The sequence below is a fragment of the Dromiciops gliroides genome, chromosome 4 (assembly GCF_019393635.1).
Source record: "Dromiciops gliroides isolate mDroGli1 chromosome 4, mDroGli1.pri, whole genome shotgun sequence".
Classification (NCBI taxonomy): domain Eukaryota; kingdom Metazoa; phylum Chordata; class Mammalia; order Microbiotheria; family Microbiotheriidae; genus Dromiciops; species Dromiciops gliroides.
In genome coordinates this window covers 212740656-212764745 of record NC_057864.1, presented here as the reverse complement: position 1 = coordinate 212764745, position 24090 = coordinate 212740656, and the positions used below count along the sequence as shown (strand labels likewise).

Genomic DNA, 24090 nt, shown 5'->3' with positions numbered 1-24090 from the left:
TGGCACAGCAGATGTAAAGCACTGGACTTGGAATCAGGAAGACTCATCTTCCTGAGTTCAAATCTGGCTTTAGACAATAACTGGGTGAGCATGGGGAATCCACTTTAGCCTGTTTGCTTCAGTTTACTTATCTGTAAAAAATGAGCTGGGAAAAGGAAATGGCAAACCATTCCAGCCCCTTTGCCACAAGAACCCCAAATGGAGTCATGAAGAGTTGGACACGACTGAACAGCATGCGGTAACGTGGAAGACACTGCTCCTATGCAGAAAGGAAAGGTTTTATATTCCCAACAAGGGTTAGATGGAAAGATACTGGGAGCTCCTTCATGACATTTCCTGTTATCAAAGGCCACTTAAAGGGAGGTCAAGAAAAACTGATGGCATACAGAAAATGACTTATCTCTGGGAGGGGTCCGTAGGAGCTGAGGTTGAATGGTATGTGCTTGTCACATAGGGGGCTATTAATGCAGACAGATCTTCAAAGCTCCACCACAGACTATAACAATCTCTTATAGCTCTTTACAACCACATGGAGGGAAAGTAGAGATGCACCACTCAAACTGGAGTCACAAGAAAACTTGGATATTGCCAATGACACTTAACTGACTATGTAACCCTAAAAAAGTTAACCTCTCCGAGCCTCAGTTTCCTCATCTTTAAAACTGAAATAATGAGAATAACTGTAGCACCTACTTCACAAGGTTGTTGTGAGGATCCAGTGAGACACATCCTATTTTGCCTACCTTAAAGCACTATGTAAATGCCACCTGTTATGTGTGTGTGTATATATATATGTGTATGTATGTATGTATGGTGTCTACAAAGTCTTAGTGCAGTTTTAAGTTTTAATAGATATGGAGGTGTTAACCTACAGTGTAGAGAGAATTTCCTTATCTAGGAGTACCCTAAAGCAGTGAAATCACAGGTCCAATCCTTTTTCCTAACCTATTTTAGGTATTAACAAGATTCTCATCTCTTCCTGAAGAGACAGCTCCTCAGTAGGTAAGAGTACCAGGCTGACGAGTTCTGCAGAGTGACTCAAGGCAAAGAGGAAGTGGTCACCCATATTTTCTTTAGTTATTATTAGAATTTTTAGTTGTACCCATATCACTTTATCTAGCGGAAAATGGGACCAAAGAATTTCTGATTGTTGCAACAAAAATAGTTCACATTTCAATAGTTTTTTATGATTGCAAAGATCTTTCCTCCCAAACCCTGTGCAGATAGGTAGTACAAAAATTATTATCTTCATTTTACCAACAATTAAATTAAGGGTCAGACAGGTTAAATGATTTGGCCAGGGTGTCAGGAGCAGGATTCAAAAGTCTCCTGATTTTAAATCCTGTTCTTTATAAGCTAGGTGATATAATGGGTAGAGCTTGGGACCTGGAATCAGGAAGACCCGAATTCAAATCTGCTCTCAGACACTTCCTAGAAGTCTGACCTTAGGCAAGTCGCTTAACTTTTGTTTGTTTGTTATTTTGTAGGCAATGGGGGTTAAGTGTCTTTCCCAGGGTCACACAGCTAGTAAGTGTCAAGTGTCTGAGATTTGAACTCAGGTCCTCCTGAATCCAGGGCCTGTGCTTTATTCACTGAGCCGCTTATCTGCCCCCCAAATTTATTTATTTACTTGTTTATTTCTCTCTCTTGATTCATCCATCCATCCATCTATCTATCTATCCATTTATTTATGTATTTATTGTGGGGCAATGAGGGTTAAGTGACTTGCCCAGGGTCACACAGCTAGTAGGTTTCAAATGTCTGAGGCTGGATTTGAACTCAGATCCTCCTGAATCTAGGGCCAGTGCTTTATCCCCTGTGCCACCTAGCTGCCTGTCACTTAACTTCTGATTCAGTTTTCTCATCTGAGAAATGAGGATTATAAGAGCATCTATTTTACAGGATTGTTTTGAGGATCAAATGAGATGTTTTAATTGTTGCTGTTCAGTTGTGTCTGATTCTTCAGGAGCCCATTTGGAGTTTTCTTGACAAAGATACTGGAGTAGTCTGCCATTTCCTTCTCCAGCTCATTTTACGATGAGCAAACTGAAGCAAAGAGGATTGAGTGACTTGTCCAGGGTCACACAGTTAATAATGTCCCAATCCAAATTTGAACTCAAGTCTTTCTGACTTCAGGTTGGGTGCTCCATCCATTGCACCACTTAGCTAGTTGTATAAATGTTAGCTATGATTGCTACATTTTTATACTATGCTGCATTAACCTAGAGTATAGCCACAAATCTGTATACTACAGGTCAGCCAGCCCTGGCAATGTCTGATCAGGATGAGATTTGGTTCCCATAGATGGTACAGTGTAAAGAGCTCTAGACCTGGAGTCAGGAAGACTTGAGTTCCTGGGCAGGTCACTTAATCTCTGCCCTTGTCAGTGTCCTCAGCTATAGATGGGGATAGTAATAGCACTGGAGGAACTAGGTAGCACAGTGGATGGAACACTGGGCTTGGAAACAGGAAGGTTTATTTTCATGAGCTCAATTCTGGCCTCAGACACCTACCAGCTCTGTGACTCTGAGCAAATCACTTCACCGGTTTGCCTCTGTTTCCTCATCTGTAAAATGGGCTGGAGAAGGAAATGGTAAACCATTCCAGTATCTTTGCCAAGGGAACCCCAAAATAAGTTCTCAAAGAATTGGATGTGACTGAACAACAAAAAATAATAGCTCCTACTTCTCAGGGATGTTGTAAGGATCGAATGCACTTAGCACAGAACCTGACACATAGCCAGCACTTAATCAATACTTATTTCCTTCATTCCATTCATTGCCATCAGAAAATGTCTTTTTTATTGAAGGATATACAGGATTGGTGGAAATATGACAGTCCACTCCTGCTAGCCCTAAAGTGGTGGCCTCATTCAGCATAACCTTATCCCAGCATAACTCAGCTAAGTCTTAGCTTCTTGCACTCTGAGGTATGCTGTGGGCCCCCACTAATATCTTTTCTTTTCTTTTTTGCGGGACAATGAGGGTTAGGTGACTTGCCCAGGGTCACACAGCTAGTAAGTGTCAAGTGTCTGAGGCTGGGTTTGAACTCAGGTCCTCCGGAATCCAGGGCTGATGTTTTATCCACTGAGCCAACTAGCTGCCCCCAGGCCCCACTAATATCAAATGTTTGTGCTGACCTTCAGGACACTGCCCCAATGTCAAACTGGCCCACAACACCTTCAAAGGAGAAGTTTCTATACCCCGCAATGATTTAAGCTCAATTCAAACTCCAGCAAGAGAACATAGATAGTGTAGAAAGCCAAGGGCCAATGAGTCAATCTCTAAGGATGCCAGCCTTATAGATCTTTATTATTATTATTATTATTTTGTCAAAGCACTTATTTGTCAAAGGTCCAAATTTATAGCAATATGACATAGAGTAGTGAGGAAATAGATTGCTTAGCATAGTGCCACCACAAAGAATGTCATCTTAAGACAGGTCCTTCCTCTGAAGTCTCTTGGTTCCTTCCTATAGTTGTAGCCTAATTTTGGACCACTGCTCTCTTTCCCATACCCAAATCTCAATGTCTTTTTCCTTCTGAACTCCATTCTGTTCTCTTTTGTACATTTTTAATGACAGCCCAATGACCTCATTTCTTTTCTTTCACTTTTTTGGGGGTAACATTGTTAGTATGCTTTCCCCCTTCTGACTCTCCCCACCCCCAGAAACCAAGGGAAACATTTAATTATGACAAACAAACAGGTACATGAGGGAGTGCCAGGGTCCAGGGAAAAAAAGGAATAGGTTTTTGCAGGTCAGAGAGGGGAAGGATCTTCTCTGACTTTCATATAGGGTTGGGGGCCTGGGGTCCAATGCTCATACAGTGAGTCTGCAGTGACAAAGCTCTTTGTAAATCTGCCAATGAAGTCTGGGCATGTCCTGATGTGTGAAGTTAAAGGCTGAGATAGGACCAGGTACTTGCAAGACTGCAATATGAAGGCACCACAATCACTGTCATTCTTTTGTCTGGCCACATTCATCTTGAAGAAACCCTTTCATCCCTGGTGAAAATCAGGCTGATTCTTCTTCACTGCCTCAGCTTGTAGGGACTTTAGCAATGTGCTTGGGACAGCTCCAGTTGAGGGTGTGCTCTGAGTTAAAAAAAGTGATGGTCTACTGCCCCACACCCACAGATATGAGTGACCCATGCATTTCCAGGTGGATAGGGATCAATGGGAGTTTCTTATTGAAGATACCTACATTTTTGGTCCACCTCATTCCATCATAACCCTTGGTATGGAGTTTATCATAGAAGAAACTATTGATGAAATGAAACTTCTCTGGGATAGCATGGGTTCATCACCTAGTCATTAAGCCAGTTCTGCTAGTGTAAGGTCCCCTTTCCCCTTCCATGACCTGGATGCAGATCTCAGCTCTGGTAATTGCTAGGTGTGTGACCTCTGGCAAGTCTGGAAAATGGGATGGGAGTAGGTTGATATATGCTGAACCTGATCTTTTCCATTTCTAGTCCTATGGAATTTAAAATCCATTAAACAACTTAATGTCCTTTCTTCTGGGATGATTTGTGTCGACTGTTTCCTAGTGGAAGGTGGAGTTCCACAGCAGATAGAAGTTACAGCAGATAGAAGTTACAGAATAGGGGAGAGGAAAATGTTCTTTTTGGAAGGTATCTTTGCTTGATCTCCACAGTGAGGCTGGTCAGCTATACTGATTGCTATGGCATGTATTGTTCTGTTGAATGACAAAGGACATGTCTTCGTATACGCTACATGATGTGTGCTGAGGCCTTCTTAAATTGTACACCTGGAAAACAAAAGCAGTTTTTCCAATTTTGAATTCGCTTTGAGTGCCTCAAATCTCCTTCTGTAAGCTGAACAGCCCCCTTAGGACTAGATCAAATGTCTCTTCGGAAATAAAACATTAACTACTGGTGGTCTGTTGTTATTGTTTTTTACATTCCACAATGATGCCTTGTATTTGTAAAGGAAGGCAGCGGGGAGACATTCTGTGTTCAGATCCTATTTCTGACACATCTGAGATCAAAGAGTTAGAACCAGAAAATCCTCAATTTATAGATGAAGAAGCTGAGACCCAAAGAGGGAGTGACTCACCCAGAATCACAGAATATTAAGTGGTAGGGCTGGGATTTTGGCCTATCTCCTTTGTCTCTAAATCCAGTTCTGTTCTTATGATGCAATGCTGTTGCAAGTAACTTGGAGGATCACAGATTTTAGAACTGAAAGGGATGTTTTTTTTTGTTTTGTTTGTTTTGTTTTGTTTTGTTTTAGTAAGGCAATTGGAGTTAAGTGACTTGCCCAGGGTCACACAGCTAGTAAGTATTAAGTGTCTGAGGCCGGATTTGAATCCAGGTACTCCTGACTCCAGGGCCGGTGCTCTATCCACTGCGCCACCTAGCTGCCCCTTTATATGAACAAGAAGATTTTTTCTTTTTTTCTTTTTTTTTGGTGAGGCAATTGGGGTTAAGTGACTTGCCCAGGGTCACACAGCTAGTAAGTGGTAAGTGTCTGAGACCAGATTTGAACTCAGGTACTCCTGAATCCAGGGCCAGTGCTTTATCCACTGCACCATCTAGCTGCCCCCTGAAAGGGATGTTAAAGACTGATCTAGCCCAAGACTTCTCAGTTTATTCTGCAGGTAGACTTTTATCCATGATCCAGTGTGTGTGTATGTGTGTGTGCATATGTACATATATATACACAGAAGATGAGTAATACATCTGGATGTATGTATGCACACACATGTATACACATGCACATCATAGACATACATGCACACAAATATACACATAAATATATACATATATGCATATATACACATAAATATAGAGAGAAATATCTTTTATGTATATATATGTGTGTATACACACATACACACACACACACACACACACACACACACACCCCAAAAGGTATTTCTGTCTCCCAATAGACCCTGGAGCCTGGTACTTTCTGGAATTACAGTCACATTAGAACTGAACAAGATCGGGGCAGCTAGGTGGCACAGTGGATAGAGCACTGGCCCTGGAGTCAGGAGTACCTGAGTTCAAATCCGGCCTCAGACACTTAACACTTACTAGCTGTGTGACCCTGGGCAAGTCACTTAACCCCAATTACCTCACTAAAAAAAAAAATAATAATAATAATAATAACTGAACAAGATCCTGTGCTGCTAAGGGGCAGTCCCCAAACTGTGCTTGACGATGAATCTTTGCATATCTGCATCCTCTTCAACATTTGTCCTATAGAGTTCCTTTCAGTGTTTTGTGACCTTCACATTTCATGACCGTAGCATTTCCACTAATGATGCCCAAGTTCTGCTCCTCCCCTCCCTACACATGATTTGCTTTTCCTAGCTAATCCTGGCTCCGACCAAAGCTTTCCATAGACATTGCAATCTGGGGGTCCCACTCCAAGGAACTCAGCAGAAGAAAATGAGATGGTATTGGGGATATCCTAATGATTGGTTTTTCTGTATCTCCTATTGCCTCTTCTTCCTTTTGTGCTTTGGAGAGAAGCTCAGCCTATTGCGTGGGGGAAATAGTCAAATGAAAAAACACAAGACAAGCAACAGGTCTGACTCACTTACCCGCTTCTTCATTGTCATTAACAGTGGCCATAGGAATAGCCCAATGAAGAAAGACATCACAATGAAGACCACCCACAACCATGGATTTATCGACACGGGTGGATTTGTCGAGTTTACATTTTTCCATTTCTTTTCTAGGAAGAGGAAATAGTGAAGAGTGATTTGCAAGGCTCCAACAAGCTTCAGGTACTCCACAGGTAGATGGGGAGCACTGAAAAAAAAGATAGCTATCTCTGTGGCCTTAGCTGTATGACTTGGGTAAGTCACTTAACTCATCAGTCTCTGTTTCCCTAAATAGTAGAAAACACACTGTATTGGGTGTCAGGAGTTAAAATTCCAACTCTGGTACTTACTATGTGCTTCAATGTTGTTAATTTCTCTGAACCTCAGTTTTCTCATCTGTAATGTAAGTGTTGGAAAAGAGGATCTTTAAGATTCCCTTCCAGTTCTGACATTCTGTGATGCTGTAACCCTATGGCCTAATCCCTATATTCCATCCTAGGGCAAATAGTGGAGACAAACTTAGACCAGTTTCCACCACAACTCAACACCTCAGGACTACTTAGCATGTCCTCTTCTTCTTCTTTTTGGTAGCATGTCCTATTCTTGTCTTACATACTTTCAGTCTGTGTCTTTGTTTATGCCCTCCCTGAGGCCTACAATGTACTCCTCCTTTCTTCTTTCTATTTTTTCCCCACAGGGAAATGGGGGTTAAGTGACTTGCCCAGGGTCACACAGCTAGTAAGTGTCAAGTGTCTGAGGCCAGATTTGAACTCAGGTCTTCCTGAATCCAGGTCCGGTGCTTTATCCACTGTACCACCTAGCTGCCCCTTCCTCTTTCTATTGAAAATCTTTTGTTTCCCCCTTAAGATCCAGCTCATTTGGCTAGAATGCCGAGCCTGGAGTCAAAAAGATTCATCCTCCTAAGTTCAAATCTGGCCTCAGACACTTACTAGGTGTATGATCCTGGGCAAGTCCTGTTTGCCTCAGGTCCCTCATCTATAAAATGGGCTGGAGAAGGAAATAGCAAATCACTCCACTACCCTTGCTGAGAAAACCCCAAATGGGGTCACGAAGAGTGAGACACAACTGAAAAAATGACTGAACAATAGCAAGGTCCAGCTCAGGAGTTACCTTCTCTAGTAAGCCTTTCATGATCCTCTTAGCTAGGAGTGACCCTTTCTTCCTCTAAGTTCTTATAGCATAGGATGGGTCTATCAATCAACAGATGCTTATTTAGCACCTACTATGTGTCAGGTGCTATTCTAGGTGCTGGGGATCCAAAGACAGAGAAAAAACAATCCTTACTCACAATCATAGAGGATCATAGAGTAATTAGATTTTAGAGTTAGAAGAGAACTCATATGTCCTCTAGTCTATTTTCCAGATGAGGAAAATGAATCTGAGAGATTTTGTGACTCAATTAAGGTCACCCAAGTCAGAAATAGCAAAGCCAAGATTTGAATGGAAGATCCTCCAATTTCACAAGTAGTGCTCTATTCCCTATATCAGGTGACTTGCTTTCTGTTCGTATTTCTCTTACATGCTGACTAAATGATAATTTGCATTATTTGTGTTCCGGTCTTATTTCCCCTATTAGTCTGTCAGTTCCTTGAGAGCAGGGGCCATATATTTCTTTTATCCCCTAGTACCTAGCACTGTAACTTGCACATAGTAAATGCTCAAAATGTTCATTGATTGAATGAGTGGATGAATTGAGTGACAGAAACCCTGCCCTACAGGAAAATATGGACTATTTTGGAAGAAAGGGCATATACACAAAAATATATACTTAATAATAATACAAAGTAATATATAATTGAGAACAAGTGTTACATGAGTTCCAAGGAGGACTTTTAAAGGATTTCTAAGAACTAGTGTAGTTCTTTCTTTTTTCTTCTTTATAGTACATAATGATTGTTTTATTTTCATGACATTGGTTATTGAGAAAACTTTTAAATACATAAAAGATGGGAATCTATGGAAATATAATAGTTCTTTATGAAAGGAATGGGACTGGGGTTGAGTCTTGAAAGGATAATGGGATTTAGGAGAAAGTATATTATAGTTAGGGGAAAGAGTGTGAGCTAAGACTCTGGAAATGGTATTCACTTCTCTGAAGTATGAGCAGAATTGGGTACCTGTTACCATCAATATGGTGCCGTTTCCCTGGAGGTTATCAAACACTGTGGCTTCACAGGTATAGATATCGATGTCATTCAGTTCTATATTGCTTATTGTGATCGTTAAATTATTCAAGGACCCAGAGATGTTGGTGCGGTTCTTGTAATTTTCATGAAAGATTAATTTGCTTTTATCTGATAAATGTATCACGTTCATGGGCCTGACAGTACGTCGCTTCAAGTAGAGCCCACGAGATACTCCCTTGGTAATGCAGGTGATATTGATTGTGCCATCTTCTTCAACCTTGATGAGTGAGGGAGACTGTTCCACTTCTGAAAGGAAGAGACAAAGAAATTTCCATTGAGCTGAATGTTGTGGCAGTGGCAGTGGCATGCCAATCACTGCCTGGCATTTAAATCCCTGCACATTCTAACTCCAACCTTTATTATACTTTACTCTTCTCAAGCTCCAGCCAAACTGGCCTTCTTGTTGGTCCATATGTATATTACTCCTTCTCACATCTCTACCTTTACAAAGAATGCACTTCCTTCTCATTTCTGCCTCTGTCTACCTGTCTCTTTCCCTCTCTTCTCCCTTCTCTCTCCTGTCTCTCTCTCCACATATATATGTACATCTATATCTATCTATCTACCTATTATCTATCTATAGCGTCAATCATTTATATAATCTACCTATCTATATCTATTATATATATACATACCTATTATCTACCTATCATCTATTTCTAGCATCTATTCATCTATTTACTTATCTATCATCTATCTGTCTTTCTATCTGTCTGTCTGTCTCCTCAGTAGAATATAAACTCCTTGAAGGAAAAAACTGTTTCTTTTTTGTCTTTGTATCCCAGCACCTAACACAGTACCTGACATATAAAGTTATAGAACCATAGACCCAGAGCTGGAAGAGAACTTAGAGATCACTTAGTCTAACCCCCTAATTTTATAGATGAGAAAACCTGAACTTATCTGTAAAATGACCTAGAGAGGCCCAGGCAGTCTAAGAGGCTTACCCAAGTCAACACACGTAGTATTAGAGTCAGGATTTGAACCCAAGTCTTATGAATTTCTCAGTTTAGTCAGTGCTCTTTCCACTGTATGGTTTCCTCCCTTAAATAATAGAATCATAGGAAATACTCATTGATTGATTGATCGATTACTGCAATCACAATGCCACTTGACTCCCATAATAGAGATGAATTAGAACAGGGTGTTAGGGACCTTCTAGGCCTGTACCTACCCATTTCTAGAATACTGCCACTACAGGTATGCCCAAAACCAAGATGGGAGAATCTAATCACAAAACAGATCAATGATGGGAAGGGAGGTGAGGGTGGGAAGATCTTAAAATATTTCTTTGTTTTTAAATAATCAAAATGTACCTTATTTATTTTGTAACAGAGGTGGAATATTACATATGCTATTTTATGTGGTAAATTTACTGGTTGATTTTTCTGTTTGTTTGTTTGTTTGTTTTGTTTTTGCAGGCAATGGAGGTTAAGTGACTTGCCCAGGGTCACACAGCTAGTAAGTGTCAAGTGTCTGAGGTTGGATTTGAACTCAGGTACTCCTGAATCCAGGGCTGGTGCTTTAACCACTGCGCCATCTAGCTGCCCCTGGTTGGTTTTTCTGAACTGCTCTTTTTCTCTATTTTCTTCTTGGTTACAACAAGAGATGACTCACTGAGTAGGGGAGAGGGGGAAGGTTATATTGAGGAGTTTATGTAATATAAAATAGCAATGGGAAAAATTCAAAGTGATTATTCTCAATTTTAAACAACCCAATTTCCTAATATATTTAAATATTTTTGAGAAATCAATAACAAGAAACACTGATTTATTGATGTCTTTCTTGTTTAATTTTTAAAGTTTTATTAATGTATTTTATTTTTACATTATATACATTTATAGATTATCTCTACTTCATGAGAATTTTCTTACAACAAAGCAAAACAGCTAAGTAAAAATAATACAGTGAATTCATCTGAAAGTGCTTGCAACATTCCACATCTGTAGCATCCCTTACCTCTCTATTAAAAAAATTAACATTAACAAAAATCTCTTTTCTTTCCCTTCTATACCCCATGCCACTAGAAAAAAAAAGAAAAAAACCCAAATTTATTGTAACAAATATGCAATTGTTACAAAAACCAAATTGTACTTGATGCAAAGTAAATTCCCTCAATGGCCATATACAGAAATATATGTTTCATTTTATACTGTAAATGCATCAGCTCTCTATAACGGGGAGCAAGTTGCTTCATCAGTCTTTGGGAATTATGAATGGTCATCATTTTTTTTTTTTTTGGCGTGGCAGTGAGGGTTAAGTGACTTGCCCAGGGTCACACAGCTAGCAAGTGTCAAGTGTCTGAGGTCAGATTTGAACTCAGGTCCTCCTGAATCCAGGACCAATGCTTTATCCACTGCACCACCTAACTGCCTCCCCTAATGGTCATCATTCTTACAATGATCATAGTTCTTACAATTTTCAGAGTTATTTGTTTTTTACAGTGTTGTTGTTATTGTATAAATTCTTCTGGGCTGAATAAATTGTGGAATGTGAATGTGATAGAGTATTATTTTGTTGTAAGAAATGAGGAAATAAGGGGCAGCTAGGTGGCACAGTGGATAGAGCACCAGCCCTGGATTCAAGAGGACCTGAGTTCAAATCTGACCTCAGACACTTAACACTTACTAGCTGTGTGACCCTGGGCAAGTCACTTAACCCCAATTGCCTCACCCAAAAAAAAAAAAAAGAAGAGAAAAGAAAAGAAAAGAAAAGAAATGAGGAAATAGATGACTGCAAAACACTATGGTAAGACTTATATGAATCAATGCAAAATAAAGAGAGCAGAATCAGAACCAGATCCATTTTCACTATCAATATTATAAAAATGAAGACTTTTGAGAACTTTTCTAACTTGATGAAGAATGAAATGAGAAGATCTACTAACCCAAATTAGAGAAGTAGGTCCACTCTAGTAGGTATGGACTAGTTGGGTTTAGTTGAAACTGATTGCTAGATTAGACAGCTTTTTTTTATGAACAAACTCTATTTGTAAGAGTGAATGGGGGGAGGCAGCCTAGGTGGCACAGTGGATAAAGCATCAGCCCTGGATTCAGGAGTACCTGAGTTCAAATCTGGCCTCAGACACTTGACAATTACTAGCTATGTGACCCTGGGCAAGTCACTTAACCCCCATAGCCCTGTGCAAAAAACAAAACAAAAGAATGAATGAGGGGCAGCTATGTGATGCAGTGGATAAAGCACCAGCTCTGGATTCAGGAGGACCTGAGTTCAAATCCTTCATCAAACACTTGACTCTTATTAGCTGTGTGACTCTGGGCAAGTCCCTCCTCCCCCCCAAAAAAAGAGTTAGAATAAACAAGAAAAATAAGAACAGGAACTAGAAGAGTGAATGGGGATTATATGACAATGAACATACTTGATCTTGAGATGACTAAACTAGTTTATAAAGTTCTTTGTGAGCAAGAAATAATCAACAATCATAAAAGCCATGGGCCAGGCTATGATTAGAAATCTTTTAACCAGTAGCTCCATTTCTCAGTATAACCTTAAGCTTGCTGCAAAAAATCAGATAACAGACTTTTGAAATTGTTAATGCTAGATGGGTTCTTGAAAACCTTCCCTTTTCAAGAATTACTCACCCACACAATCCAATCGAAATTGAAGTAAAAGTTTTTATTATTTGGCACACAGAAGTATGGCCAGGAGAAGAAGCCTAGACTTTGACTCCTGGAGAGGTACAGGCTTATGGCATGTTCCTTAATCAGGCAGCACATACAGGTATGGCTGGGGGAAGAAGTCTAACTTCAACTCCTGGGGAGGTTTAATCAGACAGCCATAGAGATATGGCTAGGAGAAGAAGTCTAACTTCAACTCCTGGGGAGGTTTAATCAGACAGCCATAGAGATATGGCTAGGAGAAGAAGTATAACTTCAACTCCCTGAACAAAGGAGAAGATGACAATTTTATAGAGGTGAGAAGGGGGTTGGGGTAGAGACCTAAGACTGAAAAGTTACAGCAATTTGAAAATGATGATGTTAGCTATTTGGGTATATGAATAATAAAAATTCTACATTTCTAACTTGAGATTATTGTCACTACCTGGTCCTAATCACATAGCAAACACGACTGGCTCCCAACTAAGCTCAAGTTGTAAATTCAAGGAGCCCAGCTTTCTGGGTGGCTGCTTTATTATCTGTTTGACCAACCTCTCCCTGGTTAATCAACTACTTTGCTTCTCCAAGTATAACGACTGGAATGATGCCACCTGCTGGAGACTTACTGTAGGAAAGCTCCACCATGAGGAGAAGGTCTCTGAGGGCAAGATCATGCGTCTTTTCTTTGGTGTCAGGAAGTGACGTTTGCTTGTGGGAGGAAGAAGGGGGAGGCCGGCGCTCTGACTCTCTCTTTTTTCCTGAGGACTCGGGTAGAGAAGGGAGCTAGAAATGCGCTTTCCCTTTAATACATAGATGAATCTAGGCCTTTCTCTCTCTCTCTTTACCAAATTCTTATTCTCCTTAATAAATGCTTAAAAGTCTAACTCTTGCTAAAACTTATAATTTATTGGCAACCACTCATTAGATATTTTAGACAGTTATAGCTAGAATTTTAGCCCTTACACAATGAAAGAGTAATCTCTAACTGACCCCAACAAGCTGATCAACCATATTTCTCCATGGACATGGTGTCCCCCCTCAGGGTCAGAGCATCCCTAACTGGACCCAGGCCTGCCAGGCTGTCACTACAAAATCAAAGAAGGCCAGTAACAATGACAGATTCTGTCCAGTCACACATACCTCAAATTGGTTCAGGTCCTCATAACCTTTTCACTGGGTTATTGAGATTGCTTTTTTGTTTTGTTTTTTGTTTTTGTGGGGCAACGGGGGTTAAGTGATTTGCCCAGGGTCACACAGCTAGTAAGTGTTATGTGTCTGAGGCCAGATTTGAACTCAGGTCCTCCTGAATCCAGGGCCGGAGCTCTATCCACTGTGCCATCTAGCTGCCCCTGATATTGCTTTTTAATGGGTCTCCTTGTCCCCAGTCTTTCTTCTCCATTCCATTTTTCTGCCCCTGTCAATGTCTGAGTATGTTACCATATCAACTCTCAGTCCTACAATAGCTCCCTATTGTTAAAACCTTCAAGCCAGATGATGAAAGCCAATAGTATAGAACTATCCATAACAATTATGAGCAAAATAACAAGCTCAATGAAAAACAAAATTGTTTCAGTAGAAAAAAAATGGTAGAGACAATAGGGAAGAAGAAAAATATGACTTCATAAAACTTCACATCTAGAAAAAGAATTGGGATTGACACAGGCAAAAGGAATATATTCTGAGTAACAAAGCAAGGAGAGAAAATTTAAGAATTATCAGATTTTCCAAAAACTATGAAGAAGAAAAGAAAATGACACCACTCTTTCAGTAAATTGTGAAGAAAAATTCTTAGAAATATTGAAAAAGAGGGACAGGTTGCACTCTTTCTTCTTTTTAAAATAGAAATCCAAATCTTAAAAAAAAGAAAAAACCACACCCCACAAAGCTCGAGTTTTGCTGTTTTTCTCCCTTTGGAAAAATATTAAGCCTTGAGTCGTCCCCCCCCCAAATTAATTATAAAGCTACAGGAACATGCAGATGCTCAATCTGGACATGAAGCATAGTCACAAGACCACGGAGGGGAGGAGGTTGCACAGTTTTAAAAGATAAAAACAGATGAACCTCAAATTCAAGTCATCCAGACAGACAATTTTCAAGTTTTAAGACTACAGTGACAAGCTTGTGACTACACAGTAATCCAAGAACAAAAGCATCTCTTCAAAAAGCATCAAGTATAATAATTGCATTAGATTTTCCTGTATAAATAAGAAATGAGAAAGTAATTTTCAATGATATATACAGTTAAAGATTATAATATTAAATCAGTAAAGCTATGAATTCTTTTTTAAGACAAAGGATGGTAACTAAAGAAGTTATCGCACAAAGACAATATTAATGAAATTTTAAAATAAACAAAACCACCTAGACCACAGCCGAGAAACCTTATCAAGATAAGTGTTTAAGATTAAGTAGTTGCTATATCATATTGTAGTCACAGAGGAAGATAACAAAACAATAGCTATTTTATCTTGATTAACAACTGAACACAAAAGGACTTTGGGGGAAAAGGGAAGAAGAGAAATGGGAGAAAGAAAAGAACAGATTAAAAATGAGTGTAACAGGGGCAGCTAGATGGCGCAGTGGATAGAGCACCGGCCCTGGAATCAGGAGTACCTGAGTTCAAATCCGGCCTCAGACACTTAACACTTAACTAGCCGTGTGACCCTGGGCAAGTCACTTAACCCCAATTGCCTCACTAAAAGAAAAAAAAATAATTAAAAAAAAATGAGTGTAACAGACAAATGATTAGAGAAAAAGAATCAGAGCAAGGAGGACGGAGTGGGGAAGGGTGGCAATCTTTGGAAGACTCCAATTTTAAGAAGGAAGGTATATGTGTGGGGATGCAGGTAGAATTTTTTTGCAAATAGAGTGAATAATATTAAATAAAGAAACTAGAAAATCTTTGTATGCCCATATTAAGATCGAAATGAGAACATTATTAATGAAATAAGGAAGACTATTCCTTTCTATCAAAACAAACAAATTAAAGTATAGAAATGGTTGCCAAAGAGCAATGGATTAAAAAAAGATTTTTTTTTTTAAAAAGAGGTTTCTCACAATAAGAAGAAATACATCCAGTATAAAGTGTGTGTGTGTGTGTGTGTGTGAGAGAGAGAGAAACCAAATTCTTTGCTGCAAAAATTTTTGAAAAATATAACATGCAAAATAAATAAGAAATTAATAGAAATTTACTAGTATGACCTATTCCCCAATATAGTAGATAAATTGTCAAAGGATATGGAACAGGTAGTTCAATGACTATCTGAAAAAAAGTTCAAATTCTCTTATATACAGAGGAATGGAAAACTCAACAAAATTCAACAACTCTGGATGCCACCTTGTACCCTTCAACTTGGCAGAGAGGGAAAAAACTGATTTATTCATTTTTGGTAGATCTGTATAGAAAGAGAAACTCCACTGTGCTGCTTGTTGAATTATGAATTGGAACAATTTTTCTAGAAAGCAATTCACTCTTACATAATAGAAACTATCAAAATTATTCATACCTTGTGGTCCCGGTACTATAGAGTGCTAGGCCTGGAGTCAAGAAGAACTGATTACACATATAGCCTTAGACATTTATTAGGTGCGTGACCCCATGTCTGTGCAATTAATCTCTGCCTGTCTCAGTTTCCTCATCTGCAAAATGGGGAGAATAATAATACCTACCTTCCAGGGTGATTGTGAGGGCGAAATGAAGCTATGTTTGTAAAGTACTTTGCAAACCGTAAAGCACTTTACAAGTGTTGCCCAATATTGTTATTTAGTGTTATTACTACACAGTTGGTGGCACAGTGGATAGAGTTTTATCCTATATGCACGAAGATCTGTGTTCAGAACCAGCTTTTGACATTTACTAGTTATGTGACCCTGGGCAAATCATTTTGACTTCTGTCTGTTTGCCTGTTTTCTCAGCTGTAAAATGAGAATAATAAATAAACCTTCCAGGGTTACTGTCTTCCCAATAACCATTTCAAAAAAAGGAAGAAGATTCTTTTTTTTTTTTTGCAGGGCAATGAGGGTTAAGTGACTTGCCCAAGGTTACACAGCTAGTAAGTGTCAAGTGTCTGAGGCTGGATTTGAACTCAGGTCCTCCTGAATCCAGGGCCAGTGCTCTATCCACTGCACCACCTAGCTGCCCCCTTAAGCATTTTGGGTTTTTTTGCAGGACAATGAGGGTTAAGTGACTTTCCCAGAGTCACACAGCTAGTAAGTGTCAAGTGTCTGAGGTTGGATTTGAACTCTGGTTCTCCTGAATCCAGGACCAATGCTTTATCCACTGTGCCACCTAGCTGCCCCCTGAGGGAAGAGGATTGACTCTTTTTTGTCTAGAATTTCAGCTACGGAGATTTCTGTAGTACAAATATATCTCAAATAGCAGAATCATACTGCTAGCCATCCTTGACACTACACAAAATCAGGTTTAGGAATCCATCAATTAACAAGTATTTATTATGTGTCTGTTACATGTAGGAAACTTTCTAGGGATTCCGGCCTATAGTTCTACTGAGTACCATGATTGGGGTAGGTAATTTGTCATGCCAAAAGAGAGTTGGGCTAAATCATGATGTTATAGTGACCAAATTAACTTATATTACAGGGACAACTGGTTAAATGTCATCTAGTAGACCTTGACACTGTTGTCTAGTAAACAATGTTAATGTTACCAGATGCCAGTCTTCATGTTTGATTAACATTAATGTTTACAATATTATAGTGTCCATTTACCAGATGACAATGCTAGTGCATGGAAGGTATTGTGTGCTCCACATGTAACTGTAAATCCAAAGCTTATCTGCTCTTTAAAGTTTGCTAATATTTCTATTCAAATAGTATTGAAAACTAGTTGAAGATAAAGGAGTGATCGACCACAGCAATTTCTGTTCCGTATGTGTTTCCTTAGTGGGAATGAGACATGACAGTATCTTATACAAGAATGAGACAGAAAACAGAGTCTTTATCAGAAACCACTAGCATCTTCCAAGGTGGGGGCTTTAAATCTTAAATAAAAAATAATTTCAGATAACCATGTTATGTTTATCCATGTAGCGTGTGCTTTTCATTGAATTTCATATGTTCATTGGCACATGTTTCTATTATTGTACATGCTTCTGTTTTGGCATTTTCTTGTTCACATTTATTTGTCTTTGTGTTGGTATCATGCATGTATTGTAGATATCTAAACCTGCTGAGCACACATAGTTTCATTACCTGTTTATTTGTGCATACCATGCTATTTTGTACTCTGTTATCCTGTAGACCTGATTGCTATTATACATATTTGCTTATGTTCTTTAGATACGTGTGTACTGAGGCAGCTAGGTGGCGCAGTGGATAGAGCATGGGCCCTGGATTCAGGAGGACCTGAGTTCAAATCCAACCTCAGACACTTAACTCTTATTAGTTGTGTGACTCTGGGCAAGTCACTTAACCCCAATTGCCTCACAAAAATAAATAAATAAATAAACAAACAAACAAATAAATAGATATGTGTGTGCTTCTGTGACATATATACATAATAGATCTTGCAAACAATTTAGACCTTCATTCACTGAAATCGCCTGTCAAGGGATGCTTTTCTCTTTAATATGTCTACTGAATGTATGGTTGGTATTTCGATTGCCTAGGACTTTGGATTAATCTTTTTTCTTCTGGAAAATGCTGGTATGTTGATTCTGTGATATGTAATTACAAATGTTAGTAATGCCATAACTGATGTTACAAGGGACTGAAAAATTTCCAACATTGGGAAGGAATGTAGCATTTCTTCTACCAAAGGATTTAAAGTAGCTAAGATAAAGCCTTTTGGATAGAATGGAAATCTTTAGTTTCTTTTTTTCTTTTTTGGACTCCCCTTTCTAAAGAGAGATTTTGTGTTAAAGAGACAATGTTACCTTCTCCTTCCCTTGGAGGAATAATCTCACAAGAGGGCAAGTGAACATGGGTTCAGAAATGAGCTTGGTTTGGAACTCAAAATCTTACAAAAATGAATCTTGAAAACTATCTTTACATGTAATTGGAATAAAATAAAATACTATTTAAAAAAGAAAAGAAAGAAAGAAATGAGCTGTTTGAGTTTTGCAAAAGACTGGAGTGAAAATGAAGATATGCAGGGCTGTTCGAGTAACATCTCCTGAAGGTCAGATGCTCCAACCACCACTTCCACCTATCACAGCCAGGAGAACCTCTTGATATTTAGGCAAAGGAGTATTAGTAGGCAGGCTGGTTATTACTGAATTGTCTGTTCTGGAAGACTGATAGAAGAGAGTGATTTTGCCTGTTCCTCTCTCCCTCCCACCAGCTCCAGAGAACACGTGTTAATTCCAAAGCATATTTGCTCTTTAAAGTTTGCTGATATTTCTTTTCAATTAGTATTGAAAACTGTCAGAAGATAAAGGCCTGATTGACCCTAGCAATTTCTGAAAAGACTTGCAATGTCCACATTCCAAAGGTGGAGACTAGAGTGAGAGATGGAGTAGGGAGTCCTAAGCCCATAGCAAGTAGGCAGAACTTTGTATAAGTAATCCCTCACAGAGATCAATCTTTTCCTAAAGCTGGGCTTCTTAAACTTTTTCCATTCGCAACCCATTTTTGTCCAGGAAATTTTTATGCGACTCTGGGTATATAAAATAAATATACATAACCTTTTACTGTTGTCAAATTTTTTTTTTGCAACCCCCACATTCAGTTATTCGACCCTATATGGGGTCACGACCCACAGTTTAAGAAGCTTTGACCTAGAGGAAACAACCCCTTACCTTTTCCCTAAGAGAAAAACTGGATTCATGCTTTTAACCTGCTTCAGGAAGTTATTAAGCAAAAAACACTAGAATTCTTTCATTTAGGTCCAGAGTCTCCAGGCAGGAAGATCAGGGCAATTTTTGATCAAATTGAGGTTCTATTTCTTATTTTTCCCCCCTCTTTGTGTGCAGCATGCTGGTCACTGCCCCCAGTCTTGCATCCCCTTGCCATTAATGAAACATACAAATCAGAAATTACTAAAGCTGATCATACTTTTATCTTATACTGGCTTTCACTGTTAATAGAAATGTGAACAAATATTAAAGAACAGTTCAACTTTGGATTTAATATATGTTGACTTGGGATGGCAAAATTACTGTCTGTTATCAGTTTTTCTGAATAGAAAGTTGAACAACAAATTGTTACAGTCACACCTCTTTTCTCAGTCTCAGGCTGCTCTCCTGAATGCACCACCTAGCTGTCCCTAAATGGAAGGTAATTTCTTTTTTTTAAATAACATTTTATTTTATTTTTTCCAATTACATGGAAAGATAGTTTTCAACATTCATTTTTGTAAGATTTTGAGTTCTGCATTTTTCTCCCTTCCTCCCTTCCCTCCCCGATCCCGAAGACAGTAAGCAATCTGATATAGGTTATACAGTACAATCATGTTAAACATATTTCTACATTACTCAAGTTGTAAAAGAAGAATCAGAACAAAAGGGAAAAACCAGGGGCAGCTAGGTGGCGCAGTGGATAAAGCACTGGTCCTGAATTCAGGAGGACCTGAGTTCAAATTCGTTCTCAGACACTTGACACTTACTAGCTGTGTGACTCTGGGCAAGTCACTTAACCCTCATTGCCCTGCCAAAAAAAAAAAAAAAAAAGATAAATGACTTGCCCAGAGTCAAACAAAAGGGAAAAACCACAAGAAAGAAGAAACAAGCAAAACCAACAACAACAAATTGGAAATAGTATGCTTCAATCTGCATTCAGACTCCATAGTTCTTTTTCTGGTTGTGGATGAATCATTTGGAACTGTCTTGGATCAATGTATTACTGAGAAGAACTAAGCTTATCACAGTTGATCATCACGCAATGTTTCTGTTACTGTATACAATGCTCTCCTGGTTCTACTCACTTCACTCAGCATCAGTTCACATAAATCTTGGAAGGTAATTTCTTAAGAAAGACATTACTCATGGGGAATTTGAAGGTGGGTGGTGTTGATGGAGGATGCAAAATGACCTTCAGAATGTGAGATTACAGTTGAGTCTTAAAGGACAACAGGGAAAACCAAGTTAAGAGGTAGAGGTGACAGAACAGAGCATTGTAGGCATGGGAGATGGCCACTACAGACACAGGTCAGGAAATGGAATTTCATTTGTGAAGAATAGGAATTAGATGTGGAGCATGTATAGAGAAGTAATATGTAAGAAGACCTGAAAAGCAGGATGGAGTCAGGTGTGAAGGACAAACAAGGATTTTATATTTAATCTTGGAGATGATATAGAGCCAGGAATAGAGGATGGATTGGAGTGGGGGAAAATTGGAGTTAGTTAGGAACCTGTTACAGTAGTCTAGGCAAGAAATGATAGGGCTCAGTTGGGGAATGGCTAAACAAGTTGTGGAATATGACTGTAATGGAATATTATTGTGTTATAAGAAATGACAAGTAGCATGATTTCAGAAAAACCTAAATAGATTTACATGAACTGTTATATAGTGAAGTGCACAGAACAAGGATAACATTGCACACAATGACAGCAATATTGTTTGATGTTTAATTTTTTTAATTTAGAATTTTATTTTTTCCCAAATTACATGTAAAAACAAATTTTAACATTGATTTAAAAAACTTTCTGTTCCAAATTTTCTTTCTCCCTCCTTCCCTACCCCACCTTAAGAACTCAAGCAATTCAATATAAGTTATACATGTGTAGTCATGCAAAACATTTCCATATTAGTCAGGTTGTGAAAGAAAACAGACAAAAAACTTTAGAAAAAGGAACTGAAAAAAATTATGCTTCAATCTGTATTCAGACACCATCAGTTCTTTCTCTGGAGATGGATTGCATTTTTCATAAGTCCTTCAGAGTTGTCTTGGATCATTGTATCGCTGAAAATAACCAAGTCATTCACAGCAGATTATCTCACAATATTGCTGTTATTTTGTATACAGTACATTTCAGTTTGCATCAGCTCATATAAGTCTTTCCAGGTTTTTCTGATAGCATCCTGCTCATCATATCTTATAGCACAATAGTGTTCCATCATAATCTCATCCCAAAATTTGTTCAGCCATCCCCCAATTGATGGGCATCTCCTCAATTTCGAATTCAACTTTTTGGTTGTTTTTAAATTTCTTTTTGGATACCAACCGAGTAGTGGTATTACTTAGCCAAATAGTATGCATGGTTTTATAGCCCTTTGGTCATAGTTCTAAATTGAACAGCAGTTTTGTCTGATGAAGAACTGTGAATGACTTATTCTCAGCAGTACAATGATCCAAGACAATCCCAAAAGACTAATGATGAAACATACTATCCACCTCCAAAGAAAGAATTGACATTGATTGAACACAAACTGAAGCATGCTATTTTAAACTTTTTTCTTTTTTTTTCTTTTATTTGAGCCTTCTTATACAAAATGACTAATATGGAAAAGTTTTACATAATTACTTACCAACTGAGGGAGGGGGGAAGGAAGGGAAGGAAGGATAGAATTTGGAATTCAAAACTTTAAATAAAAATGTTTAAAAAAAAGAAATGATAGGGCTGAAAACTTGGGTGTTGGCCATGTAACTAGAGAGGATAATCCCATATCTATATAAATACAGTCATATATATGTCCATTTAAACTTTAGTGGCATAAAATTGCACTTTTGGAACACTGTATGTATGTATGTGTGTGTGTGTGTGAGTGTATATATATACACATATTGGCATATATATGATATTGTGAAGATAGTGATTTTTATTAAAATAATTCACAAATTTATATATTCACCTATAATCTCTGAAGGGGATTTCAGCCTGTATTGTCAATTGCCTGTTAAATATCTCCTGGATGCCTCATTGAGACCTTAAATTAATTATGTTTAAAAGAGAATTGATTATTGTGACCCCTAAACCCATTTCTCTTCTGAATTCTCTTAATTCTGTTTAGGGTACTATTGTCTTCTCAGTAATACAGATTTATAACTTAGAACACATTCTTGATTTTCCCCTTTCTTTCAGTTCTGCTATCCAATCAATTGCCATCATGTTAATTCTATTTCTATAAGATTTCTTTTAACTATTCTCTTCTTTCCAGGTCCTTAGTTCAGGCATCTCAACACCTTTGGCCCAGACTATTATAATGGTCTCCAAATTTATTTCCCTTGCCCCTGGCACTCTCCTTTCCATCATTCACACATCTGCCAAAATAATCTTCTGAAGGCACAGGACTGACCACATCACTCCCTCACCCCCAAACCTTCAGTGTTTCTAAGATAAAATATAAACTCCTCAGTCTGGTATGGAAGTTTCTCTGCAATTTGGCTTTTACCTACCTTTTCAGGGTTAATCTTCTTCAAGAGCTCTATGAATCATCAATACTAGATTATACTCTATTCCCTGAGCTCAAAACTCTTATTTCCCACCCCTATGCATTTGCAGTCTGTTCGCTCACTCAAAATGCATTTCCTCTTCATCTCCAGCTCTCAAAACACAGTTCAGGTGCAACCTACTTTATGACTTTCTTCCTTACCCTCCTTCCCATTTCTTAGTGCTTTCCCCTCCTCAAATTACCTTGCATTATTTTTATTTATAAATGTGTCATAACCTCCTTGCAACTTCACAAATAGAATTTAAACTCTGTTAGAGAGCTGTTTAATTTTATTCCTTTGTGTTCCTAGTGCCTAACAAAGTGGTGTGGCTTTTTAAACCCCAGTCTGGACCAGTTTTTGTTAGTATGTCGTACTTTTAGTCCATAAGGCAGCTCAGCCCCTTCTCTATATTTGATATTCTTAGAAAGTTGTTTGGGGAGCTACAAGATTAAGTAACATGCTAATGGTCATACCCAACCAGTATGTCCAGAGGTAAGACTAGCACCCAGGTCTTTCTGACTTTAAGGATCTCCACCCCTCCATCTGGTATGCTACATTGGCTCAAGCATGACTTCATAAATGCTTGTTGAATTCACCAATTTGGATAGAATGGGCAGAGAGATCATAGGAAGAAGTTGAAAGCTACTGAGATGCTCCATCCATAACCTGCTCTTGGTCTCTTTACCAAACAAGAACCCAAAGATGCCTATGGTATTTGGGAAACACACATACCGTCTTCTGCCAAGGTCCTGGAGAGAAGCAAGAAGAGCATTGGAAGTATCAGCAGCTGGAACATCTTCACTCAAGTGTCTGCCTTATAGTTTTGGCAGCCTTATTGCCAGGAAAAAAAAAGCAAACCACGCGTTGTTCCTGAATCTAACCACAATTTAAACTCTCATTCAAAACAACTTGATGTAAATTTAACTTCCTGACTTTTGACTTCATGGTAACATTTTAATTTTGTTTTATAGAAAGCATTGTAGTAATTCCCCATGATAATCTAATCCGATCCAGTCCAGTCCAGCCAGCACTTAGTAGGTGTTTAATAAATATTTGTTGATTGATATAGTAAACATCTATTATGTTCAAGGCACTCCTGTAACTTGCTGGAGAGACAGAGAAAACAATAGCAACAACAAAATCTCTCCATTTAAACAGCTTAGATTCTACTGAGAAGATAAAACATGGTTGTTGTTTTTTTAATAAAACATGTTAATAGATAATTATATAAGTCAACCACTTGAATGGACTGAGAAACTGTCTCTTGGGTGGCTGGAACAAGCTCGTGGTGGCAGAAGAAGCAGGCCAGGTTAAACAGGTTTCCTATCTTTCTGAACTTGACGTGTTCTCTCTTGGATAGCTA

At 38.6% G+C, this 24090-nt stretch overlaps 1 protein-coding gene across 1 annotated transcript; it reads right to left on the bottom strand.

Moving 5' to 3' along the window:
* Positions 1–3312: 3312 nt before the first annotated feature.
* Positions 3313–23529, bottom strand: CD7 (CD7 molecule). Its single transcript, XM_043962801.1, has 4 exons — positions 23460–23529; positions 8712–9026; positions 6571–6704; positions 3313–4767 (listed from the first exon to the last, which is right to left on the bottom strand). The coding sequence occupies exons 1-4, from the start codon at positions 23521–23523 to the stop codon at positions 4663–4665; spliced, it is 618 nt and encodes a 205-aa protein (XP_043818736.1). The 5' UTR covers positions 23524–23529; the 3' UTR covers positions 3313–4662.
* Between the last annotated feature and the right edge of the window lie 561 nt (positions 23530–24090).